General features: G+C 39.0%; 1 protein-coding gene across 2 annotated transcripts in view; it reads right to left on the bottom strand.

Annotated features, from left to right (window-relative positions):
• Window positions 1-50: 50 nt before the first annotated feature.
• LOC109927406 (limbin) overlaps window positions 51-23,474 on the bottom strand; it is a 161,807-nt gene continuing 138,383 nt past the window's right edge. For both annotated transcript variants that reach the window (XM_048605505.1, XM_048605510.1), the window contains 4 exons: window positions 21,475-21,562; window positions 6,313-6,500; window positions 4,660-4,761; window positions 51-553 (listed from right to left, as the gene is read on the bottom strand). In XM_048605505.1, the coding sequence (XP_048461462.1) occupies window positions 274-553; window positions 4,660-4,761; window positions 6,313-6,500; window positions 21,475-21,562 (658 nt within the window). In that variant the 3' untranslated portion in view covers window positions 51-273. The remainder of the gene's footprint in view (window positions 554-4,659; window positions 4,762-6,312; window positions 6,501-21,474; window positions 21,563-23,474) is intronic.

The raw sequence follows: 23,474 nt of genomic DNA, 5'->3' as shown, positions 1-23,474 counted from the left end.
GATGCTGCTTGGCCTGCTGTGTTCATCCAGCTCTACACCTTGTTGTCTCAGATTCTCCAGCATCTGCAGTTCCTACTATCTCTGGCTATATTTGTGATTGCTTATGAGTTGCAGGTTTCAAAACAGCGAGTTTACCCCTAACTTTAACAACTCAAATGACAATGAAAGTGACAATTTCCATTTTTTTTAAGACGAAAATATCATTGTAACTATAGTTTACAGGTTAAAAGGCTCCAAATGTTAGTCATTTGGCAACATAATGCTAATCTTGAATTAAAGTCCATCTAGGTTAGCCACAGCTGCTCTTTTATAATTTAGAAAATTGCGCTTTTTCTTCTTCTTTGGTTGGAGATCCGAACAGCAATGTACTTTCTCCTTGATGCGGAATACAAAGACTTTTTCCCCTGTTTCGGGCATATTTAAAGCTTGTCCCAGTGCTTCATCAATTGGTTCATGGTGATCATCAGCTTTAGCAGGACAGAACTCAGGGGAACCACGGTCAGGAGAGAAAGACACTTGTTTCATGAGCTGGAGTCCCTTCTTCTTCAATATGCTGTACAGGAAAGATGAACTTTTAGACCAGCTGTATGACAATCACAATTGAACAATGTAATCTTTTATTGAGCTCTCAACTCACACTTATTAAGACACAACACTTTTGCAAAATTGTTACAAATTAAATAGAAGGCCTATTCTTCAATCAGTCCGCTAACTTGTACAACTGAATAAATTCCCTAGATCATTTTGTTGAATATCTACTAAATTCAGGTATTCACTGCATCCTATAATGCCCTGATCCTCAGCCATGCAATTTTTAAAAAAATTATTATTCTCGCACTCAGATTATCCCTGGCTGGGCCAACAATTGTTGCCTGCCCCTAATTGCTCTTGAACTGAGTGTCTCTCCAGACCATTTTGAAGGGCAGTTATGAGTCAATTGATGTGGGTCCAGAGTCACATGTAGGCCAGACCAGGTAAGGAGGGCTGATTTACTTTCCTCGTGAACCAGATAAGATTTCAATGACAATCCACAAGGGTTTCATGGTCATCAACAAACTCCTAATTTCAGATACTTATTAAATTGAAATTCAACTAGCTGCCTTGGTGGGATTTGAACCAGTGTCACCATTGCATCTGAATTACTAGCCCAGTGACATTACCACTATTCCACTGCCTCCCTCTAATATTAGGTGATATTGGCACCAAGAATACACATCAATCTTGCTTTAAGAACAACATTGTGCACCCACAGAGACTACCTACCCATTAAAATAAATAAAGTATAGAATAGGAGGGATTCTACATATGTTCTACATCACAGAGTCAAGAAACTGGAACCCACTATCCAACAGCAGCCTGAGTGCCCATACACAACATGGACTGCAGTGGTTTAAGAAGAGAGCTCACTCAGAACAATTAGGGATGGGCAAAAAAATGCTGGCCTTGCCAATAACATCAACATTTCATGAATGAATTATCAACGAGAAGGAAGATAGGTGAGGGAATACATGTGACAGATTTTCTTGGTGGAAGCCAAGTACATAGAAGAGGAGATTTTGCGGATGTCTCGTCTGATTTCCTGGCTGGAAAGTTATCGTTTGTTCAGAAATTACAATATATTAAAGTAATACCATCATAGAAAAATAAATGGAAAATGTGGTAGATTGGTGATAGGTTTTTTTCCAATAGTATGTTAGAAAACAAACTGGAAGGGATGATCACACAAAACTAGAATGTGGAAAATATCCCTCGATATTACTTAAAAAACAAATGAAATGGCTTCAAACAATTGGATTTCTGCACCAGAAACTTTAAGTTAATCACTGAAGATGAAACTTTGTAACATAAGCATCGAGTATTAAGTTAATGTTACATCTCATCACTTTGCAATTGTGACACAGTGGTAGAATTCTCATCTGATGAAGCTGGTCATGGCTTTAAGACCTACTCTATACAGTTCAACAGGTAATCTGGTTTTGACACTTCAGCACTTTTGAATGAGATGTTCAACTAAAGCCCCACCTGCCTTTGCAGGTAGAACAGAAAGATCCCATAACATTATTCAAAGTGTATGGAGTTCTCCTCAGTGTTCTGGCTAATATCTATCCCTCAGTCAGTACTATTAGAACAGATTTTCTGGTCAAATAACTGACTACTATTTGTGGAAGCTTAATGTTTTCCAATAAGCTACTTTGTTTTGACTAAAAGCACTTATTGGTCGTATAGCGGTTCAGAAACTCAAGATCGTAAAGAGCATTGATATCAAAATCAGTTATTTCTTTTCCCTTTATCTTTCACCCAATGACTATAATTTTTATATTAATAGCTGGGTACACAGTTTCTTCAATAACCTGACTACCTAACAAACATTTCAGTTTGAATTATTAAAGTAGTTATGGCCAAATGAAACCTGAAATTTATACTTAGACTGATTTTGCCATCAAGTTCGATAAAACTAACAAAAATCAATCAGTTTTATTAACCATTGATGATAGCAGCATTCAAAATAACCTCAAGACAAATGAATACAAATCTTCTTTGAACAATCACCACAGGCAAGCATAAGTATGCTATTTACAAGGCGTGATAAATTGTTCGGTAATGTTATTTTAGTTGCTGGGTACTGTTAGATATAAATAATTCAATTTTTAAAAAATGTTTTTGTTGAACTGGAAGACTGGTGGCTATTGTATTTAACTCTAAATAGCCCTGCTGCAATTTCAACCATCCAATTTAAATATCTGATGCTTCCAGGGCAAGGTGAGAATCAGGAGCTGGTAGTTCTTGGGCTCAGCAGAGCCACAGAAGAGGCTGAAAGAGCACCTGATGGATCGTGGTGGATCCAGGAAAGGACTGTGATTTGTGGGGTTTAGGGATTTCATGGGTTGGGGTGAGGGAAGGCGGTGGTTGAGGTTAAGGAAGAGGAAAGCAGAATCAAATGGAAATATTCCTTGTGTTTCAAATCTTTCTTCAAAATTATTGCTTCCCATCTCATGCATCATTTTGACAGGTCTACACTGTGGTTTCTTAAATGATTTATTATCCTTCTGAAGAGTATCTAAAACAGTTTGCCATATCTGGCTTAATGGATGTTTTGCGTAAGTTCATTACTGTATAATTATACAAAATCAATGCTCCCATTTACAAATGCTAACTGTCCAATGGTCTCTTTACGGGTCTACCTGCACTTGTACTTTCAGAGAATTATGAATGTGAAACCCTAGTTCTCCCACTTCACCTGTACCCTTCAGTAGGTTCCCATTAAATATATACTGTCATTTTGGTGAGCGCTTAGAATGCACAAGTAGAATGGCTGACTCCAATAGCATAGGTGCATTTAAGGGAAAGTTAAATACAAACATGAGGGAGAAATGAACAGAGGGATAGGTTGGTAAGGCAAGATAAAATACAGGACATTTGTGTGTAACATAAACATTAGCATATATCAGCTAACCAAATGTCCTGTCTGCGTGACAAATACTATGCAAGTCATTTATTGGCTTCCATCTAAAAATGAGATACCTGTTTATTTATACACACTGAATTTCCCCATCTACCCATTCCATTAACCTGTTTACATCTTCTTGAAATCCTTTACAATCCTTTTCACTGTTTGTGAAACTTTCCACTTTGGTGTCATCAGCAAACGTACAGATTCATTTTCCAAAATATTCCTGTTTATTTTGCACATTTTTGCTTTTATATATCATTGACAAACATAATGATAATCTTCACCTTTCTCAATAAATAATTTCTGGGTTATGTGTTAATCTATTCCTTTTTGCAATTGCAGTATCTATTAAATTTCTTCTCTCCTTTTCTCTTCTGTTTTCAAACCTTATTAAAATATATTTTGTCATCTTACAACCCTGATCTAAGTTAAACACTAGAAACATCATGGCAGCAGGAATCACTCATTAATGATTACAAGCAGAACACCTTTTCTCATTTCCTTTTTTGCCCCAAATCCAGAGATGGTAGAACCAATTGTAGTACTTCATAGCCATCCGGGGTGGCAGGGTTGCTCAGTGGTTAGCACTGTCTCTCACAGCACGAGGGACATGGGTTCGAATCCAGCCTTGGGTGGCTGTCTGTGTAGAATTTGCACATTCTCCCCATGTCTACATGGGTTTCCTCCAGGTGCTCTGGTTTCCTCCCACAGTCCCAACGTGCAGGTTAGGTGGATAGGCCATGCTAAATTGCCCATAGTGTCCAGGGATGTGCAGGCTAAATGGATTAGCCATGGGAAATGCAGGGTTACAGGGTAGTGTGGTGTCTGGGTGGGATACTCTTTGGAGGGTTAGTGTGGTTTTGATAGGCCAAATAGCCTGTTTCCACACTGTAGGGATTCTATTCTACTCCTAGTGATATCAGTTAAATCAACAGAAGTGCAAACAAACCTTGATACTCTAATATGTAGAACCCAAAGCTACATTAATAATCTCTTTGTTGACTGGTCTATCAATATAACTATTGGAATTATAAAATAGTTAACTTTAAAAGTATGTAGTCACTAACATATGTATTTACTAAAAGTAATTAATTTTATGAAGTATATCTTAATTATGCTTTATGTTTTGTTATGCTAATCTAGCATTTATGCTTCTGAATGGGAGTTTAGATTTGGAGAAATGATCATGCATCATTAACAATTGTTACCTTCTTTTCTTGCTGCAGGGATTATGTATATTCTCCTGGTATTCACCAATGAGCTTGTTTCTCAGTTTTTGGTCGAGTGATTTCTTTGACCTCTGAAGTCTCCTAATAAAAGTAGATGGAACCAGGGACAATTAAATAGACAAAACTCTGGGAGATCCACGTATAATTTTGAAGATTCTAGTCAGTATTAACATACTCTACAGAGTAAACTTTAGATTCAGCACTTCACAACCTTCGGGCTGCAACACAGTTCAACAATTCCAGGTTACAACCATTACCCTCATTTATTTCAACTGCTAGTAACCATTTACAATTCCTTGTTTTTTTTTCTTACCTTTTCCTTTATCCATTTTTGGTTTTGCACAATCATCACCTTATTTTTTTAAATTTAATCTCTCCTACATCCCCTTTATCACTGATATTCCCATTGTGTCTTCCCTCCCCTAAACCTAGCTCTGCACTTATTAAAACCTCTAGTTTTATCCACTTCTGACAAATAATCATTGAGCTGAAATGTTAACTATGTTTCTCTTTCCACACTTCCCACCCCTTAAGCGTCTGCAGCATTTTTGGTTTTTATTTAAACAGTTTACGGACAATTGCCCTATCTCTCTTGGGTGCGTGTTTTGTTCATATTCTTTTTTTCTCCCCTTTCCCTATTTCTTTTCAAGCTCTATTCATCTGTGGTTTCTTCCAGCTGACTACAGAGCAAGTCAAATGCTATCTTCGAAATTCCTTTAAAAAGTATCATCTGATTTCCTGGGCGAAAGATTCAAGCCTAACAATTATGTATGGTGAAGATAAAAGGAGAACCACATAAGTACATACAGGCCTAGAAGGAAAAATAATACATTTCTCTGTAGGAAAAACAATTAAGAAAATTGCAATCAGCCTCGTGAAGACCTGATTATGAACAAAATTATGATGCGAACCAATCAATTTCAAAATCAGCCAGACACAAAGTATTGGGATGATACAATAAAACAGCACTTTGAAGGAAGCCTTTTATCTATAAGAGCAAATATACAAGCATCATTTGTGTTTGAGGGAAACAAATAGTATTGATAAATAAGTAATGGATCATAAACAGCAGTTGCTTGGAGACTGCTGTGAGAATTCACGGTTACAATGCACATGGAATTGTTGTAAAGCAACCCTCTGAGCCCGCAGTCTGATGAAGATCTGCCTTCTCACTTGGCTGCTTTCAAGAACTTGCTGCTTTATAGGTTGACAGCTCAAGCTGGTTTGATTTGACATGACACGCTGTCTTGCTCAAGCACAGAAATGCCTGAATTTCCTTTTAATGAGTCCCTGGGATAACACAAACGTGGCCAAGATGAAGGACAACTCATAATAGTTTGTAATACTGATCTCAGAACCAGCAACTGTATAAGAAGGCTTTATACTGTACACCTTATCCAGTTAAGAAAAAAGGGAAAAGAAAATGCTTTGTCACTGAAACCCAAATCTGAAATCCTGTCAAAGGTTCTCTTATAGTTACTGCCTGCTCCTTGAATTTGCCTCCTCTAGCCAAGACACCAATCTCAATGCACTTTGCAACAAAAGAGAAAACTGTGCATCAACGAATTGCTACAAAAAAGTTGGCTTCAAACACTAGTAACAACTAGCTTTTTCTCCATCAATGATTCTTACCTTTTCCCTTTCTCATCTGTTTTATTCTCATTTATCTTACTGACAATAATTCTCTCAGAATACATCCCATTTACAATCAGAGAGGATTCCTCATTAGTAGCATTTGGGAGGATCAGATTTAGCAGTGCCTGAAACTCAGACATTGGTACTTCCAGTTGCTCTGTGAGATAAGCTGCCAGCCTCATTTCCTATAATAAAGAGAAAACGTTGATTAAAAAAAATGCTGCTTTGCATATTGTAGACAAGAAAGCATCAAGTGGAAATTCAATATAAAACTGCTCAAATGTTTCGATTCCTGCACACAACTGAAAATGGTTGCTAGGTAGGTACAGAATGTTATGTAATGGTGGGAATGGGCAGTTTCTTTAAAATCCAGATGTTTCAAAATACAAATAATGGTGGAATCTTGCAGTGAGAATAGCCTACAAACACAATCAGCGCATCTGGAATTCAAACTCTTGAAAATAATTATGATCCTTGCACTAAATTTTGCTGTCAAAATAATAGCAAGACTAATGCTACTGGTTATTATTAATGTGTAGGAGGTACAGTGACTTCAGGCAAAAGGTAAATACATGATTACACACACATCCAAAGATTGTTGCCAAGTTGCACTGTTCTGCCATTAGTTTTCTGAAATTCCTAGGGGCATTTTGATCAAAGTGTGAAAACAGACTCTTGATGGGTGCTGGTTGAAAAAAAGGTGGATGTGTGAAAGACTGAACTTAGCACACGATTGTGGTTCGTGTCACTGATTCTCTTAAATTGGACTTGCCTGCAGATGCTAACCAGAAACCTGTAGGATTAGCACACAAGTGTTAAGGCGCAATCTTTTGTGGGTGTTTAAGTGTGGGCTCCTTGCACTCCCTTTCCACTCATGGTGCGCAGTATTGTAGCTGATAACACACAGCAGGATGAATCAGAGACTGAGTGAAACCGTGCACAGCTTCTGGAGCACTGGAGATCGTAGTGAAAGAGATCCAGGAGGAGGGATATCCTCTGCCTTTCAAGGAATAGATATACATTAGCTTGCCCTTCTTTGCCTCTCAGGTGGTACGGCAGGACTGCCCTAATGTCTACCTCCCATTCCTCAGCCAGTCCAGCAAGAGTTCTGGCAAGAATATTGCAATCAAGCACTATATCTTGCCTGGTGGCCTATATAAAGTACACAGAAAGGTGAAGAAGCCCTTAGTTAATTTTTTGGGATAAATGTTGCTCAAGTGCCCACAAAGTTTTGACAAAACATGTCCCAAAAAGTTTTTTTGTTCTGCCTATCCTATTTGCCTAAAGGCAGTTCTTCACTGTCCCAGTGGCACTAATTGTAAAATGAAGACTATCCCCTCAGTAGTGCTTGAAAACAAATTTGACACTTTGTTTACCTCCAAACACAAAATGGTGTGAACAGATGGTGTCCATTGAAGTACTAACTGCTGGAATGCTATGCAGTTTCTTTAATGAGAGCTAGCAAATTATTTTCAGTATATCCCAGCAGCTTGACAAGCTTCCACACAGCCAAAACTAGCTTTAACTCATTTATCAAGATGACCTTGTATCAAATACATGCTCAATTGCCATGCTAACTTATGGCTCCACCTTATATATCTCTTTACTACCTTGTAGATTCATCAAAAAGTTGTCCAGGTATCTTGCTTTCATCCCGACGGTTGCCATGCATTGAAAGTCATGAAGTTGCTGCATTTGCACTGTTGATACAAACTGAACCAGTCCACAGCATACCAGGTCATCTGTCATGGTAAGTGTTCAGTGTTACCAATCAATCTCTCCAGTTCTCTAAACTACTTTATCAGGAAAGCAAATAAAGCCTTGTGTTGTTGTGGTAGTGTCCCCAGCTCTGTGCCAGGAGCTCTGGGTTCAAGTTCTGCCTGCTCCGGAGGTGTCATAACATGCCCAAACAGGTTGATTAAGTAACTTAGCCTACCATTCTTTTGGATTTAATAGTTTGGAGATTTTAAACAGCAAAATTAAAATTCCAATATCTTTCTACTATTTTTTCATTCTCTTTCTTAATTCACTCTTTGTCTCTCTGTTCCTGATTTGACATTGAATTTACGTACTTTAATTTAAGTCTTCATTCTCAACCTTGTGTTACTAATGTTTCAATCCTTCAACCCACATGGCCAAGGAGATACACAATTTGTTGGCTGGTTTAGTCAGGACCCAGATGCTTATTTCCTTCCACGCAATGTTATCAGCTCACAATTTCATCAAGTTGCCATGCAAAAAGCAATTAGAAACATAAATGTGGAGGCGCAAATCCTACTGTAATGAACAACACTGTTAAGTGCCCAGAAAAGAGCAAACTCTGAACAAATGCACATAGATAAACTCAACGGACAAAACATGGTCATGCATACATTGCAAGACTGATAGGTTTGCTCAAAGAAAAGGCACTTGGAGAGGCAAACAATTGGCATTGCCAGGTTTCCATTTGATCAAACAGTTGCCTGATCCTCTGCAATGCTATTTGGCATCAAAATAAATAGCTTAGTTTCTCCTTGGAAATCAATCTGTTTAGAAGCCAAGCCAGGTGTCAGTCTGGCCATTTCCAGGGACTCAACTGCATTTATAACGTGACAGCGCTGCCAAGGGAAATTGGGTTTGATCTTATTTTGCTTGCAATCAGCTAGCCACTTCTGCACAGCACCTGTGCTAAGTCAGAGTAGATTAAACAAGAAAAACGTGGCCAAAAAATTAATGTTGTGCTTGGACTACTGACAAAATACAACTGGTCAATAACTATGTTTTGATTTTTTTTTCCAATTTTCTCTAAAGTGGCACAAGGACGGATGAGCTATTTTGCCAGTTGCTTATAAGCAAAAATGAAATAATCCGCATGCCACATCAATGGGTTTGAAAGGGCAATATTTGATTCAGTGGAATAAGCACCACCTCACAGTGTTGTCATGAGGGTTTCCTGGATAAAGCAAGGTTTTGTGCAAGACAGACTGAAGTCTAGGTCATCCCAGCATTTATAGTAATGTATAATTGATAAATCATTGCACAGATTGCAACAGACTGGATATTGTTTAATCTACAAGGCTCTTCTCATTAAACTAAAAGGTGACCACCCTCACACACACACACTAGACCATGTCAACCCTAAAGAACTCACACACTCATAAGATTTGGATGACAGTACACACGCCACACACTAATAACGTGGTATCACTAGTCTGGTCTCCTGAATTAAGGCAGATCTACTAGATCTATCAGATCAATCCAGCAGATCTTAACAGCGCAAACACAATGGTCCAACGAGCATCTTCAAACAATGTTCACTCAAAACTGATTGACTATTTTGTATAACTTAATGAGAAACAGGAACCATTTCTCTCCTAATTATACTGGTAAATTCTGACTTGCTAGTCGTTCATGTTAAAAGGTAATAATTTGCTTGAAAAGTGTTCTAAAAAATCTTTTTTGTTCTGCAGTATGGATAGAGCTGTTAACACTGTACAAAAGCCAAGGATGAGATTTTCAATCAGAATGTGGCAGTACACTGCCAGGGTATTGCCCCATGCCAAAATATCAACATGATTAAAAGCAGCATTTCACCACACTGGCCTACTTCGAAATGTTTAGAATTTGTTTAAACATGTGATGACATCTCACCTGATGACAGATGAGACTTGAACACAGGCCTTCTGGCCTAGATGTAGGGACACTACCACTGTATCATAACAGCCCCTGAAATATTTTCAATCAATACACCTCTGGAACAAGTGGAACTTTAACTCAGACCTTCTGGCCCAGAGGCTGGACACTACCATTGTGCCAAAAAGTTCCCTCAGGATGATCTATCTACCCGTTAATCAAATACTGTTTATCTGTTGCTGCTATTAAAGCACATAATCACTGACAGACAGGCCAGTATGCTCCCCTCCAATCACTGACACCACTTGTCAGAAAACCTTTTAAAAAGATCACTGGGAAGGATGGGCACTGGGTGTAGAAATAAAGCAGCTCGTGCAAAGTTCGGCTGAATAAAAAAAAAACAGCACATTTGGAACAACTTCCTTGCCATTAGCATTTTAATAGTGCTCACATCTCTTCAGTTAATGGAGCACAAAGCTGCATAGCTCACAGTTCTAGCTGTTCTTTTACCTCAGGAACATTCATTACCATGATGAGTGCCTGAAGAAAAACCAATCCAGCGATAAAAAAAATTTCAAATAAAAAGAGAATTACATTTAACTCGGGGAATCGGCGCAGTTATTTGCCTCAATCCTCGCTGCTCCTTGCTAAACCCTGCAAAATCCAATTGCAGCAATCAGAGGCATATGGCAATATCAGGTGATCAATCACTGCAGTGCAATAAAGAAAATATTTTGTCATTAAAGAGAAATGTGTTCTAAAAGGCCAGAGAAACATTTATTGATCTTTTCAGAAGCTCATTATTCTAATGTCTCCAAGGACATGATGTAGTGGAGTGTCCTTTCACCTCTGGGATTTAATTTTGAATGATGCCGTCCCTTCAGCAACTCTTGGATTTTATAACATATTGTCCTTAAATTTTCATTAAAGAAAGGAACTTCAATTCTGTGCTGTTCAATCCCAAACCACTCTTATATTCTTTGATTTTCTGCCTAATATGTTTTTACTATTTGGCTTGTATACAATCTACAGTCCCACTCTTCTCTCAATCTCCTGAAAATAGACCAGGCTCCCAATTAGAATAGGCTAATAGAACAATGTCATCACTTATCATGTCAAATATTTTGTGAAGGCAGCTAATCTGGCTTTAAAATAGACACAAGGGATCTGATAAAATGGCTCCCAGAAGTTACATGATCATTGTTGTGCACTCAGCTGTTGATGGGACCAGGCAGTAATCATTCTAAACTATATGGACCACAAAAAACCTTATGAAATTCAGTGAACATTTCTAAGGTTAAACAGAAACCTTTTAATAATGGTTCCTCCCTCTGGAGGGTGTGATTAGCACTTCCTAGTTCAATGAGAAAAACTTGACAGAAAAAGAGATGTTGAAGGTAATGGTTGAGACAATCAAAAAGTTAATTACTTTATGCTAACCCAGTAGCTAAAATGGAAGCATGAATTGATACTTTGGCATAGCAGCCATTTTAATTTTTGATCTGTATAAATATCTGCTGCACATGACCACCTCGTGCAGAGACCACGAATGAAACACCTTGATGCAGTGAATGTTTCTCAACAGGAAAAATGAGGAATGTATCTAAGACAGCTCCACTAAACCAGGGTTCCAAGGCTACCAATCTGCAGTGCTGTAAAAGGAAAAAAAAACAAACAAGCTTCCCTCCCTTTCTGGACTGTACTGCTCAGTGCACTCAGAAAAACACTCAACTATTCAATGACAAAAACCATCACAGCTGCTTAACCTGACTTCAAGTTGTAAAGACTTTTACTTTGGACACAGAATCTTCAAACAAGCCAGGCTTCCAACAATAACAGAGACTGATCTCATTTTTCAACTTGATGCATAACTTTTTTCCTTATTTACTTTCAATCTTTCTCTCTGTATTTAGCTCATAACTGTCAATCAACTTTGAGCAACAGCTGCACAACAAATTAACCTTTTATTGTTTTCAAAGCCGAGCTGCAGGTTATTATTAAATTTAAACTTTTGAAAATAAAAAGGGGGTGACATACAAGCTCAGACAAATTTTTAGTTTGTGGACCATTCTGAGGGCATGCCCTGTGTGGTAATAACAATAGAATAGTGCATTTCCTCCACTCACTGCAATAATTAAACATTTTCTGTGACAAATTGTGTAGAAAAGGTAGCAGAAAGGAAATTATGATGGAAAATATTAATAGGAAGAGTACTTAGATAGGATGGGGATAAATAATGGGCAAGAGGCATGGAGGGATGGATGAGGATCATGGACAACAAAACTAACTTCCATTTGCATAGTAGCTTGCATGTAAAAACCAAAAAGGGACATCAGAAATCAGGATTGGTGTGACATGGATCAAAGTTAGCCAGATATACTATTCTAGTGTGATACATGAAAAGCTGGGATTGAACTAGTCCCAAATAGAAAAACCAAAAGGAAAAACCTAATGAGACCTGAAGGTGAAAGAAACAAAGAAAAAGACAGCAGAAGAGAAACAACAGTAAGTGGAGAATGAGAAAAAGAGCCGAAGCAAAGAAACTGAAACAGGAAAGAGGAAAAATCTTGACAGAAAAACTGGAACAAAATTAGCAGGCAAGGATACTAATTGGTATGTTATAAATATGACATTACAGAGTTAGGGGAAATGTTGTACAGCAAACTTTTCATGAACTGGCATCTATGGGACACGGAGCATGCCAATTGATCCCATATTCTGGATAATGAAGAGGTAAGCATAATCAAAGCAAAAACACACACTAAGTAATAGAAATGTAATGCAGGGGGTATACACATCACTGTTATACTTTATTTACAGCATAAATGACTTAAATAATAATGCAACTTTGCCTTAAATAAAGTGTACTGGCAGGGAGCTTTCTCACTCATACCCTCGACTGTACTTGTACACAAAAGTGAAAATAAGCCAGGAAAATACCCAATATAAATTGTTTTCATGTTCTTTCATTTAGAACACTTGCATGTGTTCATATAAAGTCAGAAGTCATATGACAACAGGTTATAGTCCAACAGGTTTATTTCTTCACCTGGTGGAGCAGTGCTCCAAAAGCTTGTGATTTCAAATAAACCTGTTGGACTATAGCCTGGTGTCATGTGACTTCTGACTTTCTCTACACCAGTCTAACACCAGCACCTCCACATTATATGTTTGTATAGCAGGCAATGTAAACAAACATGCAACAGAAAATGTGATCTGCTGGAAAAATCAGATAGAAGACTTACTTTGGATATCAATTCAGATTCATTGTCATAGATTACTTATATTAACAGATCTCAAATCACTCGTGAGCCAGATTGTTGCTTTACCTTCCCAATAAGTTAGGCAAATGCAGTACAACCATAGAATAAAGGGAACCTCTGCAAATGAACACCAGCTTCTTTCATGACATTGTATGCCCTTATATAAACTCTTCTTCTTCACTCTAGTGGTCACAAAAAGATCCCAATCACAGCTGTAACTCACGAGTTGGAATCAAGAGAGAAACTTGACAAAATTACAATCATCAGGGAAGCAGTAGTTAGCAATCTGTCGGAGCTGTGGGCTGACAAGTCCCTAGGTCCCAATGGACTTTGTCCTACTGTTTCAAAATAAATGTTGCTAATGCGATAGTAAATGAGTTTGGTGTTAATTTTCCAAAATTTATTAGATTTTGGAAAGCTTCTATCAGATCGGGAAGTAGCAAATATAATGAATGTAACCAAGAAGGGAGACAGAAAACAGGAAACCACAGGCATTTAGTTTGATGTCTATCATGAGAAACATACAGTCTTAGAGTCACACAGCACAGAAACAGATCCTTCGGTCCAACCAGTCCAAGCTGAACGTAATCCCAAACTCAACTAGTCTCACCTGCCTGCTCCTGGCCCATATCCTTCCAAACTTTTCCTATTCATGTACTTATCCAAATGTCTTTGCAACTCTGTGATTGCACCCACATCCATCACTTCCTCAGGAAGTTCATTCCACACATGAACCACCCTCTGTGTACAAAATTTGCCCCTCATGTCTTTTTAAAATCTCTCTCCTCTCACCTTTAAAATGTGCCCCCTAGTCTTGAAAGCCCCCATCCTAGGGAAAAGACAGCTAACCATTAACTCTATTTATACCCCTCATTATTTTATGAACTTCTATAAGGTCACCTCTCAACTTCCTACGCTCCAGTGAAAAAAGTCCCAGCCTATCCAGCCTTTCTTTATAACACGAACCTTCCATACCCGGCAACATCCTGGTAAATCTCTTCTGAGCCCTCTCTAGCTTAATATCCTTCCCATAATGGAGGGAAGGTCTTATGAGGAAAGGCTGAGGGTTTTGAGGCTGTTTTCGTTAGAGAGAAGAAGGTTAAGAGGTGACTTGATAGAGACATACAAGATGATCAGAGGATTAGATAGGGTGGACAGTGGGAGCCTTTTTCCTCGGATGGGGATGGCTCGCACGAGGGGACATAGCTTTAAATTGAGGGGTGATAGATATAAGACAGATGTCAGAGGTAGGTTCTTTACTCGGAGAGTAGTAAGGGCGTGGAATGCCCTGCCTGCAAAAATAGTAGACTCGCCCACTTTAAGGGCATTTAAACGGTCATTGGATAAACATATGGATGATAATGGAATAGTTTAGGTTAGATGGGCTTCAGATTGGTTTCACAGGTCAGCGCAACATCGAGGGCCGAAGGGCCTGTACTGCGCTGTAATGTTCTATGTTCTATGTTCTATAACAGGGTGACCAGAACTGGACACAGTATTCCAGAAGAGACCTCACCGATGTCCTGTACAATCTCTACATAACTTAATTGAGGAGTTTATAGCTGGGTACTTAGAAGAATTCATAGTAATTAGGAAGAGTCAGCACAGTTTATGTGCAAAGGAAATCATGTTTAACTGATTTATTGGAGTTCTTTGAAGAAATAACTTTCGTTGTGGATAAGGGGGAGGTTATTGACCTACTGAACCTGGATAAACAGAAGACATTTGACAAGGTGCCACATAAAAGATTATTGTGCAAAGTAGAAGTAAATGATGTAGGAGGCAGCATCCTAGCATGATAAGACGACTGGTTGGGGCAGAACACACAGTCTGAATAAATTGATTTTTTTTCTGGTTGGCAGGATGTGATGTCTGGGGTCTTGCAAGGGTGGTGCTGGGACATCGACTTTTTAAGAAGGTTGCAGACTGACAGAGATAGCTTGAGCGAGTGGGCAAAAATCCGGTAGTTGGAGCATAATATGGGAATGTGTGAAATTTACTCGACTGATACCTGGAGTGAGCGAGTTGTCTAATGAGGAAAGATTGGACAAACTGGGTTTGTTTTCACTGGAATTCAGAATAATAAGGAGTGACTTGATTAAAGTTGATAAGATGCTTCATGGTCTTAACAAGGTGGACATGAAAATGTTATTTCCTCTTGTGAGTGAGTCCAGAACTAGGGGCACTGTTTTAAAATTAGGGAACACGTTTTTAGGATAGAGATGAGAAGAAATTTTCATTTTCAGGAGGCTTTATGGCTTTATAACACTCTTACATAGGAACAGGAGTGGGTCTTTCAGCCCCTCAAGGCTGTTCTACCATTCAATGAGATAGTGGCTGATCTGTGGCCTAATTCCATATACCTGCCTTCCCTTAATACCTTTGTTTAACAAAAAAATTCTATCTCAGGTTTAAAATTAAGAACACGTCCTACATCCACTGCCATTTGTGGAAGAGAGTTTCAAACATCTACCACCCTTTGTGTGTAGAAGTGCTTCCTAACGTCTCTCGTGAACAGTCTGGTCCTATTGCTCAGACCAGAGCTAGAATCCCCAATTGGTAGAAATAATTTGTCTTTATGTACCTTGTCTTTACCTGTTAATATCTTGAAGACTTCAATCAAATGAACCTTCTTAATTCTAAAGAAAATTGTTTGTGTAATCTCTCCTCTGAAGTCCAGGTATCGTTCTTGTGATCTTACATTTTCCTCCAAGGCCAACATATCCTTCCTAAGGTGTGTTACCAGATCTCTCAATTAAAATTGTTTTTTTCTGATTATTTTCTGCACCTGCTCATGCCTTTTAAAGGCCTATGCACCTGAGCCCTCACATCTCTTTGGACATCGACTGTACTTAACTTCATAACATCTGGATAGTATCCTGATCCGTCCTTTCTTGGTCCAAATTGGATAATCTCATGCTTGCCTACATTGAACATCATCTTCCACAGTTTTCTCCATTCACTTAGTCCATCATTTACTTGTCACAGAGGGTCAGGGAGGCAGAGTCATTGAATTTGGTGGTTGATGTGGTTCTTGTTAAGTAAAGGAATCCAAGGTTATTAGGAGCAAATGGAAATGCAGAATTCAAAATTCAGCCATGATCTTATTGAATGGTAGAGAAAGCTCGGTGGGCCAAATAGCCTACTTCTGCTCCTTATTGATTTTTTGGATGTATGAATGTTTAGTATTCAACAGATTAAACCAGATCTAAAACAGATCAAAGCCAACAATGTCAAGATGGCATTTTCCCAATCTGTAATATATCTTACCCACACCTTGTCAAAACAGCTATCATTTCTGACCTCAACACAACTTTCTCCCAATTAGCAAATAATCCAACAGCCAAAACGGGTTCATTTTCATCCGAGGCTGACCCCACCACTATATGACGAGATGCAAATCTAGTCACTCTGATTGTGCAGAACACAACAGTTTCAACAACCTGACACAGATGCCTACCCTATTAGCAATTTCAATGAAAAAGTTCAAGTTGGTGCAGCATGGCATGCTAAGATTGGGTCAAAACACATTCTTGGGGCAACGTAGATGGAGCTCAGTTGGCTGGACTGTGACATCAACAGCGTGGGTTCAATTCCTGTACCAGCTAAGGTCACCATGGAGGCCCCACCTTCTCAACCCTGCCCCTCATCGGAGGCGTGGTAACCCTCAGTTTAAACTCACTGACAGTTGTCTGATGAGAGAGCACCTATGGTCCTCTGGGACAACAGCATCTTTTTTATTTAACCTATTTTTCTAATCAACCTGTTCAGAGATGTTCTTACACATCTCTGGAGCAGGTGAGACTTGAACACAGGCCTCCCAGTTCAGGGGTAGGGACACTATCATTGTACCATGAGGGCCCTTAATTGAAATCAAATTCCACAACTTACCATAGCAGGATTTGAACTCATGTCCCCAGTCTAGTGATAATACCACTGGGTGTTATCCATCACCTCCCCAAAAAGTTTAGACTCCTTCGAGCCAGATTTGAACCAGCAACCTAAAGATGATGGTTTACTTCATTTCATTCTTAATAACTTGACAGTATTCACATCTGCTTTGGATGACATTAAGATTTGAGTATTACTATCAAGGTCCTGAAAGTCAAAATGGTCCAAGACACACGTCAGTGAGTGAGTCACAACCCTTACTGGTCCATAATAAAAGCAAAATACTGTGGATGCTGGCAAACTGAAACAAAAACGGAACACCAGGACTGAAGAAGACTCACAGTGGACTTGAATTGTTAACTCTATTTCTCTCTCCACAGATGCTACCATTCCTGCGAGCTCTCAAACACTTTGTTTTTAACACTGGCCCATGCCTGGCTTTCACTAAATATCCAGTCCATCCAGACTTTCTAAAAAAAAAACTAACAATACCAATCACCAGGCACACTAACACGGTTCAAAAGTAGTACACGCTTGGGGCGAAATTAATCCAATCTAACCGCAGGGAAATTCTGACATGGACATTAGTCAGTTTAATAAACAGCTTCTACTTAATTAGAAACACTTGAGTTCTCCAACAGAAGGAACTCTGAACCTTTCACTATATGTAAATCTATATTTATCTCCATGAAAGTAAGCCATGGTTGGACTGCCAATTACATGGGTACAGCTGGCAAAGAACAGACATTTTTTTTGGGACCATCAAACTGGGGAAATGAAACTGTTGGAAATAATTCAGCAATGAAACGGAGCAAAATGATTTGAGACATTTCTGCCTCTCTTCCATATGTCAAGCTGCCAACTCAAATAACACGGCATGAAGCAGAGAAACTACTCTCTATCTGCAACAGGTTACGACTCGCAGAAGCTAATGGAAAGCCTGCCATCATTCATGTGAGGTAAAGGAACTCTTGAATATTAAAGCAATACTCTCCCAATGGGCAAATTAACTTCAGATAAAGTATTATGCCTGGCTGGGAGCAAATATCCCTCAGCATATACCTCAACTCTGATAGTCAGTTATAACTGTTTATTCAATATCTCACATCCTCTTTGTTCAGGATGTATGCTACATTCTGAATAAAAAAAAGCACATGGAAGTAGGATTGGAACTGCAGTGGAAACTGACAGTGAATAGGCCAGCTGTTCCTAAACTGCAGCACTTCCACCTGGGTCACAGAAACTGGGAATGGGGCTGTGAGAAATTGAATCAAGTTAACCCCAATCCCTCCTAATCTATTAAAAAGGAAGTAACAAATCACAGAACGGTTCTCTGAGCACTGTAGACACTAAATAGCCGTGACAAATTCGATCAGATTTGCTGTAATGTAACTATGGATCTATGTGACACGTCAGAAGTTTCCCTAGGGAACTTCTCAGAGCAGAGACGATGGAGGACTGAGCAGCATTCAGCAACTGGGTGGCAGCTGAGTCACGCAATGGCCCAGGATTTTCATCATAGATTTTCAAACTGATATGGTGCATCACATGTTGAGCTACAGTACACAAACTTTAATCATTATATACCAAATGTTACCATACTGCTTTATTGCTCTTTTGTTCTGCTAGCATCTGGTTAATTTTCAAGTCTTAGAATGTGGGCTTTTAGTTTGGTAAGCACTGGACTAGAGTTTTGAGAAAGTGTATTTATAGATGTTGTGAGGAAATTACTTGGCAGTACCGAAGAATATTTGAGTCACCGAAATGGAGTAGTAGTGTGGCTCCATTGTAACAATACTGCACGTTATACATTGTAAAATATTTAGAAAACTGTGGAGATTTACACAAGTAAGATTTCCTGGTGTCCTGGTTAATATTCGTCAAACAACCTTGACCACCAGCAACCGATCAGCTGGCCATCTATTTCGTTAGCATTGTACACATATCCATTGCATCATGTCACCATAAATCTCAAGTGCTGCACTCCAAACTAATTAGTTGTGGGAGGTGTTTTGAGCTAAATATATTGCAAATATTTTCAGTAAAGTGGAAAATGACCTGATGATCAACGAGAATGAACTTAATCTAACTGGCGTGTTTGGGGTAAACAGTGAGGTTCAGAAACCCTGAGAAAGTCAACAAACCAACAGTCACAGGCTTTAGAAGTGACAAACAAGGTCTCCTTTACTGCTTTTGCGTCATTAAGGTGTGCCTTCAAACAACAGTGCTGAAACAATGCTAACCAAAGTCACAGATGGAGCAGCTGGTGACGGTGACTGTGTTGCATTACCCCTGAATGCTCCCCTGTTTGGTACTGCACTGATTCCCTGCCTGTAAGAATCCATTGCTGTCAACATCAAGTCTAGTGATGATACTAAAAGTCACAGACAAATTTATTTGGGTAGATGATTATCATTGCAAGTCTATCTCACATCTTTCTGAAGCAGTTGGCACATTTTTTTTCATACAGTGCTAAGCACTTCGCAGGACCTCTGTTGCCTGCATACTCTTGAAAAGCACTTTGTTCCTGCATCCTTTTATATTCCTCCTCGTCATCAATTAGATTACCAAACGAAAGGTTATGACCATTGGGAATTGACAACTGGTTCTGAGAGTTGCTCATTTCATTAGTGGCAAAGGCAAAATCTTGAAAATCTCACTGTCCCAAAGGCCACAAAGGCAACTCAGAAGTGCCTAGCCTCAAAGCAAAATAAAAATGCAAAATGTCACCGTTGCAGTAATTGCTACTCAAACCTTCAGCAGTTTTCAGACACACAGACTCCACAATTCCACATGTCTTAGCAGAACCTCATTACAGCAATAAATTCTATTTCCCATTCTAACCTTCCCTGTAACCAACAAACATAAATATAGACAAGGGAGAATGTTGTTGCAGTGGTAGTGTCCCTACCTCTGGGCTAGAAGGTCCGAGCACAATTCCTATCTGCATCTAAGTTGTGTACCTGTCCAAACAGGTTGATTAAAAATAACTTTTAAGTATAAATAATGTGGAACATCACCATTCCAAACATACTTACAATAGCTACATGGTACGCTTTGGGTCAAATTGTGAATTCAGGTACGTTGTTTTTAGAATAAACACTGACAGAACTATCCTCTGCTTCAATTTTCAAGCTACTTAAAAGATATATCCCATTTTATTGTTCACTTGCTGTTGGAAGTTTGAACAGGATTTTTGAAACACATCGGCAGACTTTCTCGGACATTTGTTAAAAAATAACTAAAATTCTATCAACATTTATAATGGAAATTCTCCTTAGATTTCACCACAAAGTTGGAAGTCACAGGTTACCAGGTTATGATTCAACAGGTTTATTTGAAACCACAAGCTTTCAGAATACTGTTCCTTTGTCTTATTGAAGCTTGTGATTTCAAATAAACCTGTTGGACTATAACATGGTGTTGTGTGACGTATGACTTTGCCCGCTGCAGTCCAAACACCAGCACCTCTACATTATGTTCACTACAAAGGAGGAAGGGCTTTCCTACTCTAACTCACTTGGAGACAGCCAAAGGAAAGGAGTGCTTGGTTAGGTACATTTTGCAAGAAGTCCCTTTTGCTCTGCAGGAGGAGCAGGAAGAGGGAATGAAACCAAATAGCACAATACGAGCTACTGGGCAAAAAGAAAGATAGGCAAGTTGAGCATCTTGCCCATCTTCTGCCCCAGTGCAGGTATAGGACAGGTAGCCTCTTGTGGACTCCTTCTGTCAGAGTGTTCAGTGAAGCTGCATATCCTCTTTCTCAGACTCTGTGACATACTGAAATCTACCACTGTCTTTTAGCTAGCAGACGACCCAACTTCACTAGAAGTGCAAGAAGCCAAAAGATAATGGTTGTAAGAAATTTGTATCACATCAGCATTTGAGTGGCAAACCAGCAGGTGGCCGACTGAGCGACTTCAGACAAGATTAAATCATGGTAATCAAAAAATTTGGTCCAAAATTGTAAACAAAAACTGCACTTTCAAACATGGTGTCTTATTAACACGGCACCACTGAAATTCCACTAAAATTAACACTGATGAATGGAAGGAAAATAAGTTCCAAGAATTCTACAGTGTTGGATTATCCATCAAGAATGACTTATAACCCTCATAAAAATTTTAAGAAAACAGTGGCAATTGTGACTTTGCAGAGTGGAGTATAACGTGATATTGATTCAGCCATTTCTTATGAATTACATTCCTACTGCCTCATTATACTGCCTCCCAGTGACTATTTCTCATCAAAGTAAGCCTGCAATAACAAAATAGTCACATTCAAGCATGCATATATATTTTAGCACAGAAGCAAATATAAATGGAAAAATGAAAACATTAAAATTATACATTTAACACGTCCCTGCCCCAAAGTTTTGATACAGAAATATAACCTGATCTTGGAGACTCAGCAGTGTCTTCACTAGCAGCTGCCCCTTCGCATCTTCTATTAACTGACTTTTTCGATCTTCATTTCTTAATCTGGAAAACAGTCTGGAAGTTAACATTTGATCTGATCTCTAATGTTCGCTCTATTATAATATAGCACAAGTCCTGTCAGAAAGCCACAAATCAGTGAAACCATGGGCTGTGTAAAATGGTAAATACCATCTCCTGAACCTAAGCAATGGGAAAAGTGACCACATTGAGAGACAATGGTAAACTGATGGGTCTCTAGATTTTTTTTTTTACTGAATACAGGTAATAATTTTCCAGCTAAATAAATAACCATACATAGCCTACTGGTTTACCCACAACAGTGTAAAAAAAATGCCAGAAACTGAAATTACCAAAAACAACAATATATTGAAAATGTGGACTGAGAGACTACAAAAGCCAGGAAATGTACTACTTCAATCATCAATCATAGAATCCCTACAGTGTGGAAACAGGCCCTTCGGCCCAACAAGTCCGCACCAACCCTCAGAGCATCCCACCCAGACCCATCCCCTATAACCCACCTAATCTACACATCCCTGAACACTACTTAGGCAATTTAGGATGGCCAATCCACCTAGCCTGCACATCTTTGGACTGTGGGAGGAAACCAGAGCTCCTGGAGGAACCCAAGCAGACATGGGGAGAATGTAGAAACTCCATAGAGAGAGTCGCCCGAGGTTGGAATCGAACCCTGGTCCCTCGCACTGTGAGGCAGCAGTGCTAACCACTGACCCACTGTGCCACCCATAAATCTGCTTACAGATTACACTTTCATGTAAATATTTTTCATTTTATAAAGAAAACCTCAAATATCAACTCTGGCTAGTTGGTAGCATGTTTGCCTGTGAGTCACAAGGTTCCAGGTTCAAATTCCTCTTCAGGGCCTGAGCACAAATATTAAGTCTGACATTCCAATTTAGGACTACACTGTCAGTGGGACTGCCTTTTGGATAAGAGTGGATGTTAAGGTAGACATGGCACTCTTATGAAGGACAGGAAAAACAGCTTTGGTTAGCTGGCCAATATTTATCCCTCAATCAGCTTCACAGAAAACTAACTATCTGATTATTATCACAATGTTGCTTGTGGAAGTTTGTCACGTGCAAATTGGCTGTCAGATCATGTTACAGCAGTGATAATACTTCATAGAAGAGAAAAAATTGGCTGTACAGCACTTTATGATGTGCAATGGCCATGAAAATTGCTAGTTAAATGTAAATCTTTCTCATCTTTTTTTCTGTTTTTGTATGTCATTCTAAGCATCTACTGGTTTTATTTTCTGAAAAAGAACAGGTTAAAAAGAGTGCATACAAATAACTTCTCTCATCACCTGACAGAATCACGATGATGACAGGAAAATAGGTAGCTAGGCCTAATATGTCTCAGGACAACGACACATCAGTCCAATCCAACTGCCTAATGCAATGATGAAGAGTTGGTAATGGCAGGTATAGGTACTAATTAATTATCACACACGATATCAAGTGGAATGGAGCCACCATTGAAATACAGCAATTTACTACCATACTTGGTATTTGCATTGCATTGAGAATGGTTGGCATAGTATTTACTGGGCCGCAGTATGTTGGACAAAGTGGACAAGACTGATAGCGTATGGTCTACTTTATACAATCAACTGGGAAAGTATTCAGTTAGTGACTGGTATATTAGATTTCCTGGCTGCAAAACTCCTTCATATATTTCATCCTTGTCTTACTCTCCACAGATACTGGTTGATTCTGTACCTTCTCATCCTTCTCCCGACTGGTAATTTTTTTTGTTGAAAGTATGAAGCAAAGGACAATGATTATGAAGACCATCAATGTGCTATACAACAGCAACCTTTGAACTGACGTGCAACAAGTCTTTGCTTTGATATTAGAACATAGAACATAGAACAGTACAGCACAGTACAGGCCCTTCGGCCCACGATGTTATGCTGAACTTTTACCCT

This window comes from Rhincodon typus, chromosome 1 (genome assembly GCF_021869965.1).
Source record: "Rhincodon typus isolate 14 chromosome 1, sRhiTyp1.1, whole genome shotgun sequence".
Classification (NCBI taxonomy): Eukaryota; Metazoa; Chordata; class Chondrichthyes; order Orectolobiformes; family Rhincodontidae; genus Rhincodon; species Rhincodon typus.
Note: the sequence above shows the minus strand (reverse complement) of the source record. Positions and strands in the feature narration are given on the sequence as shown.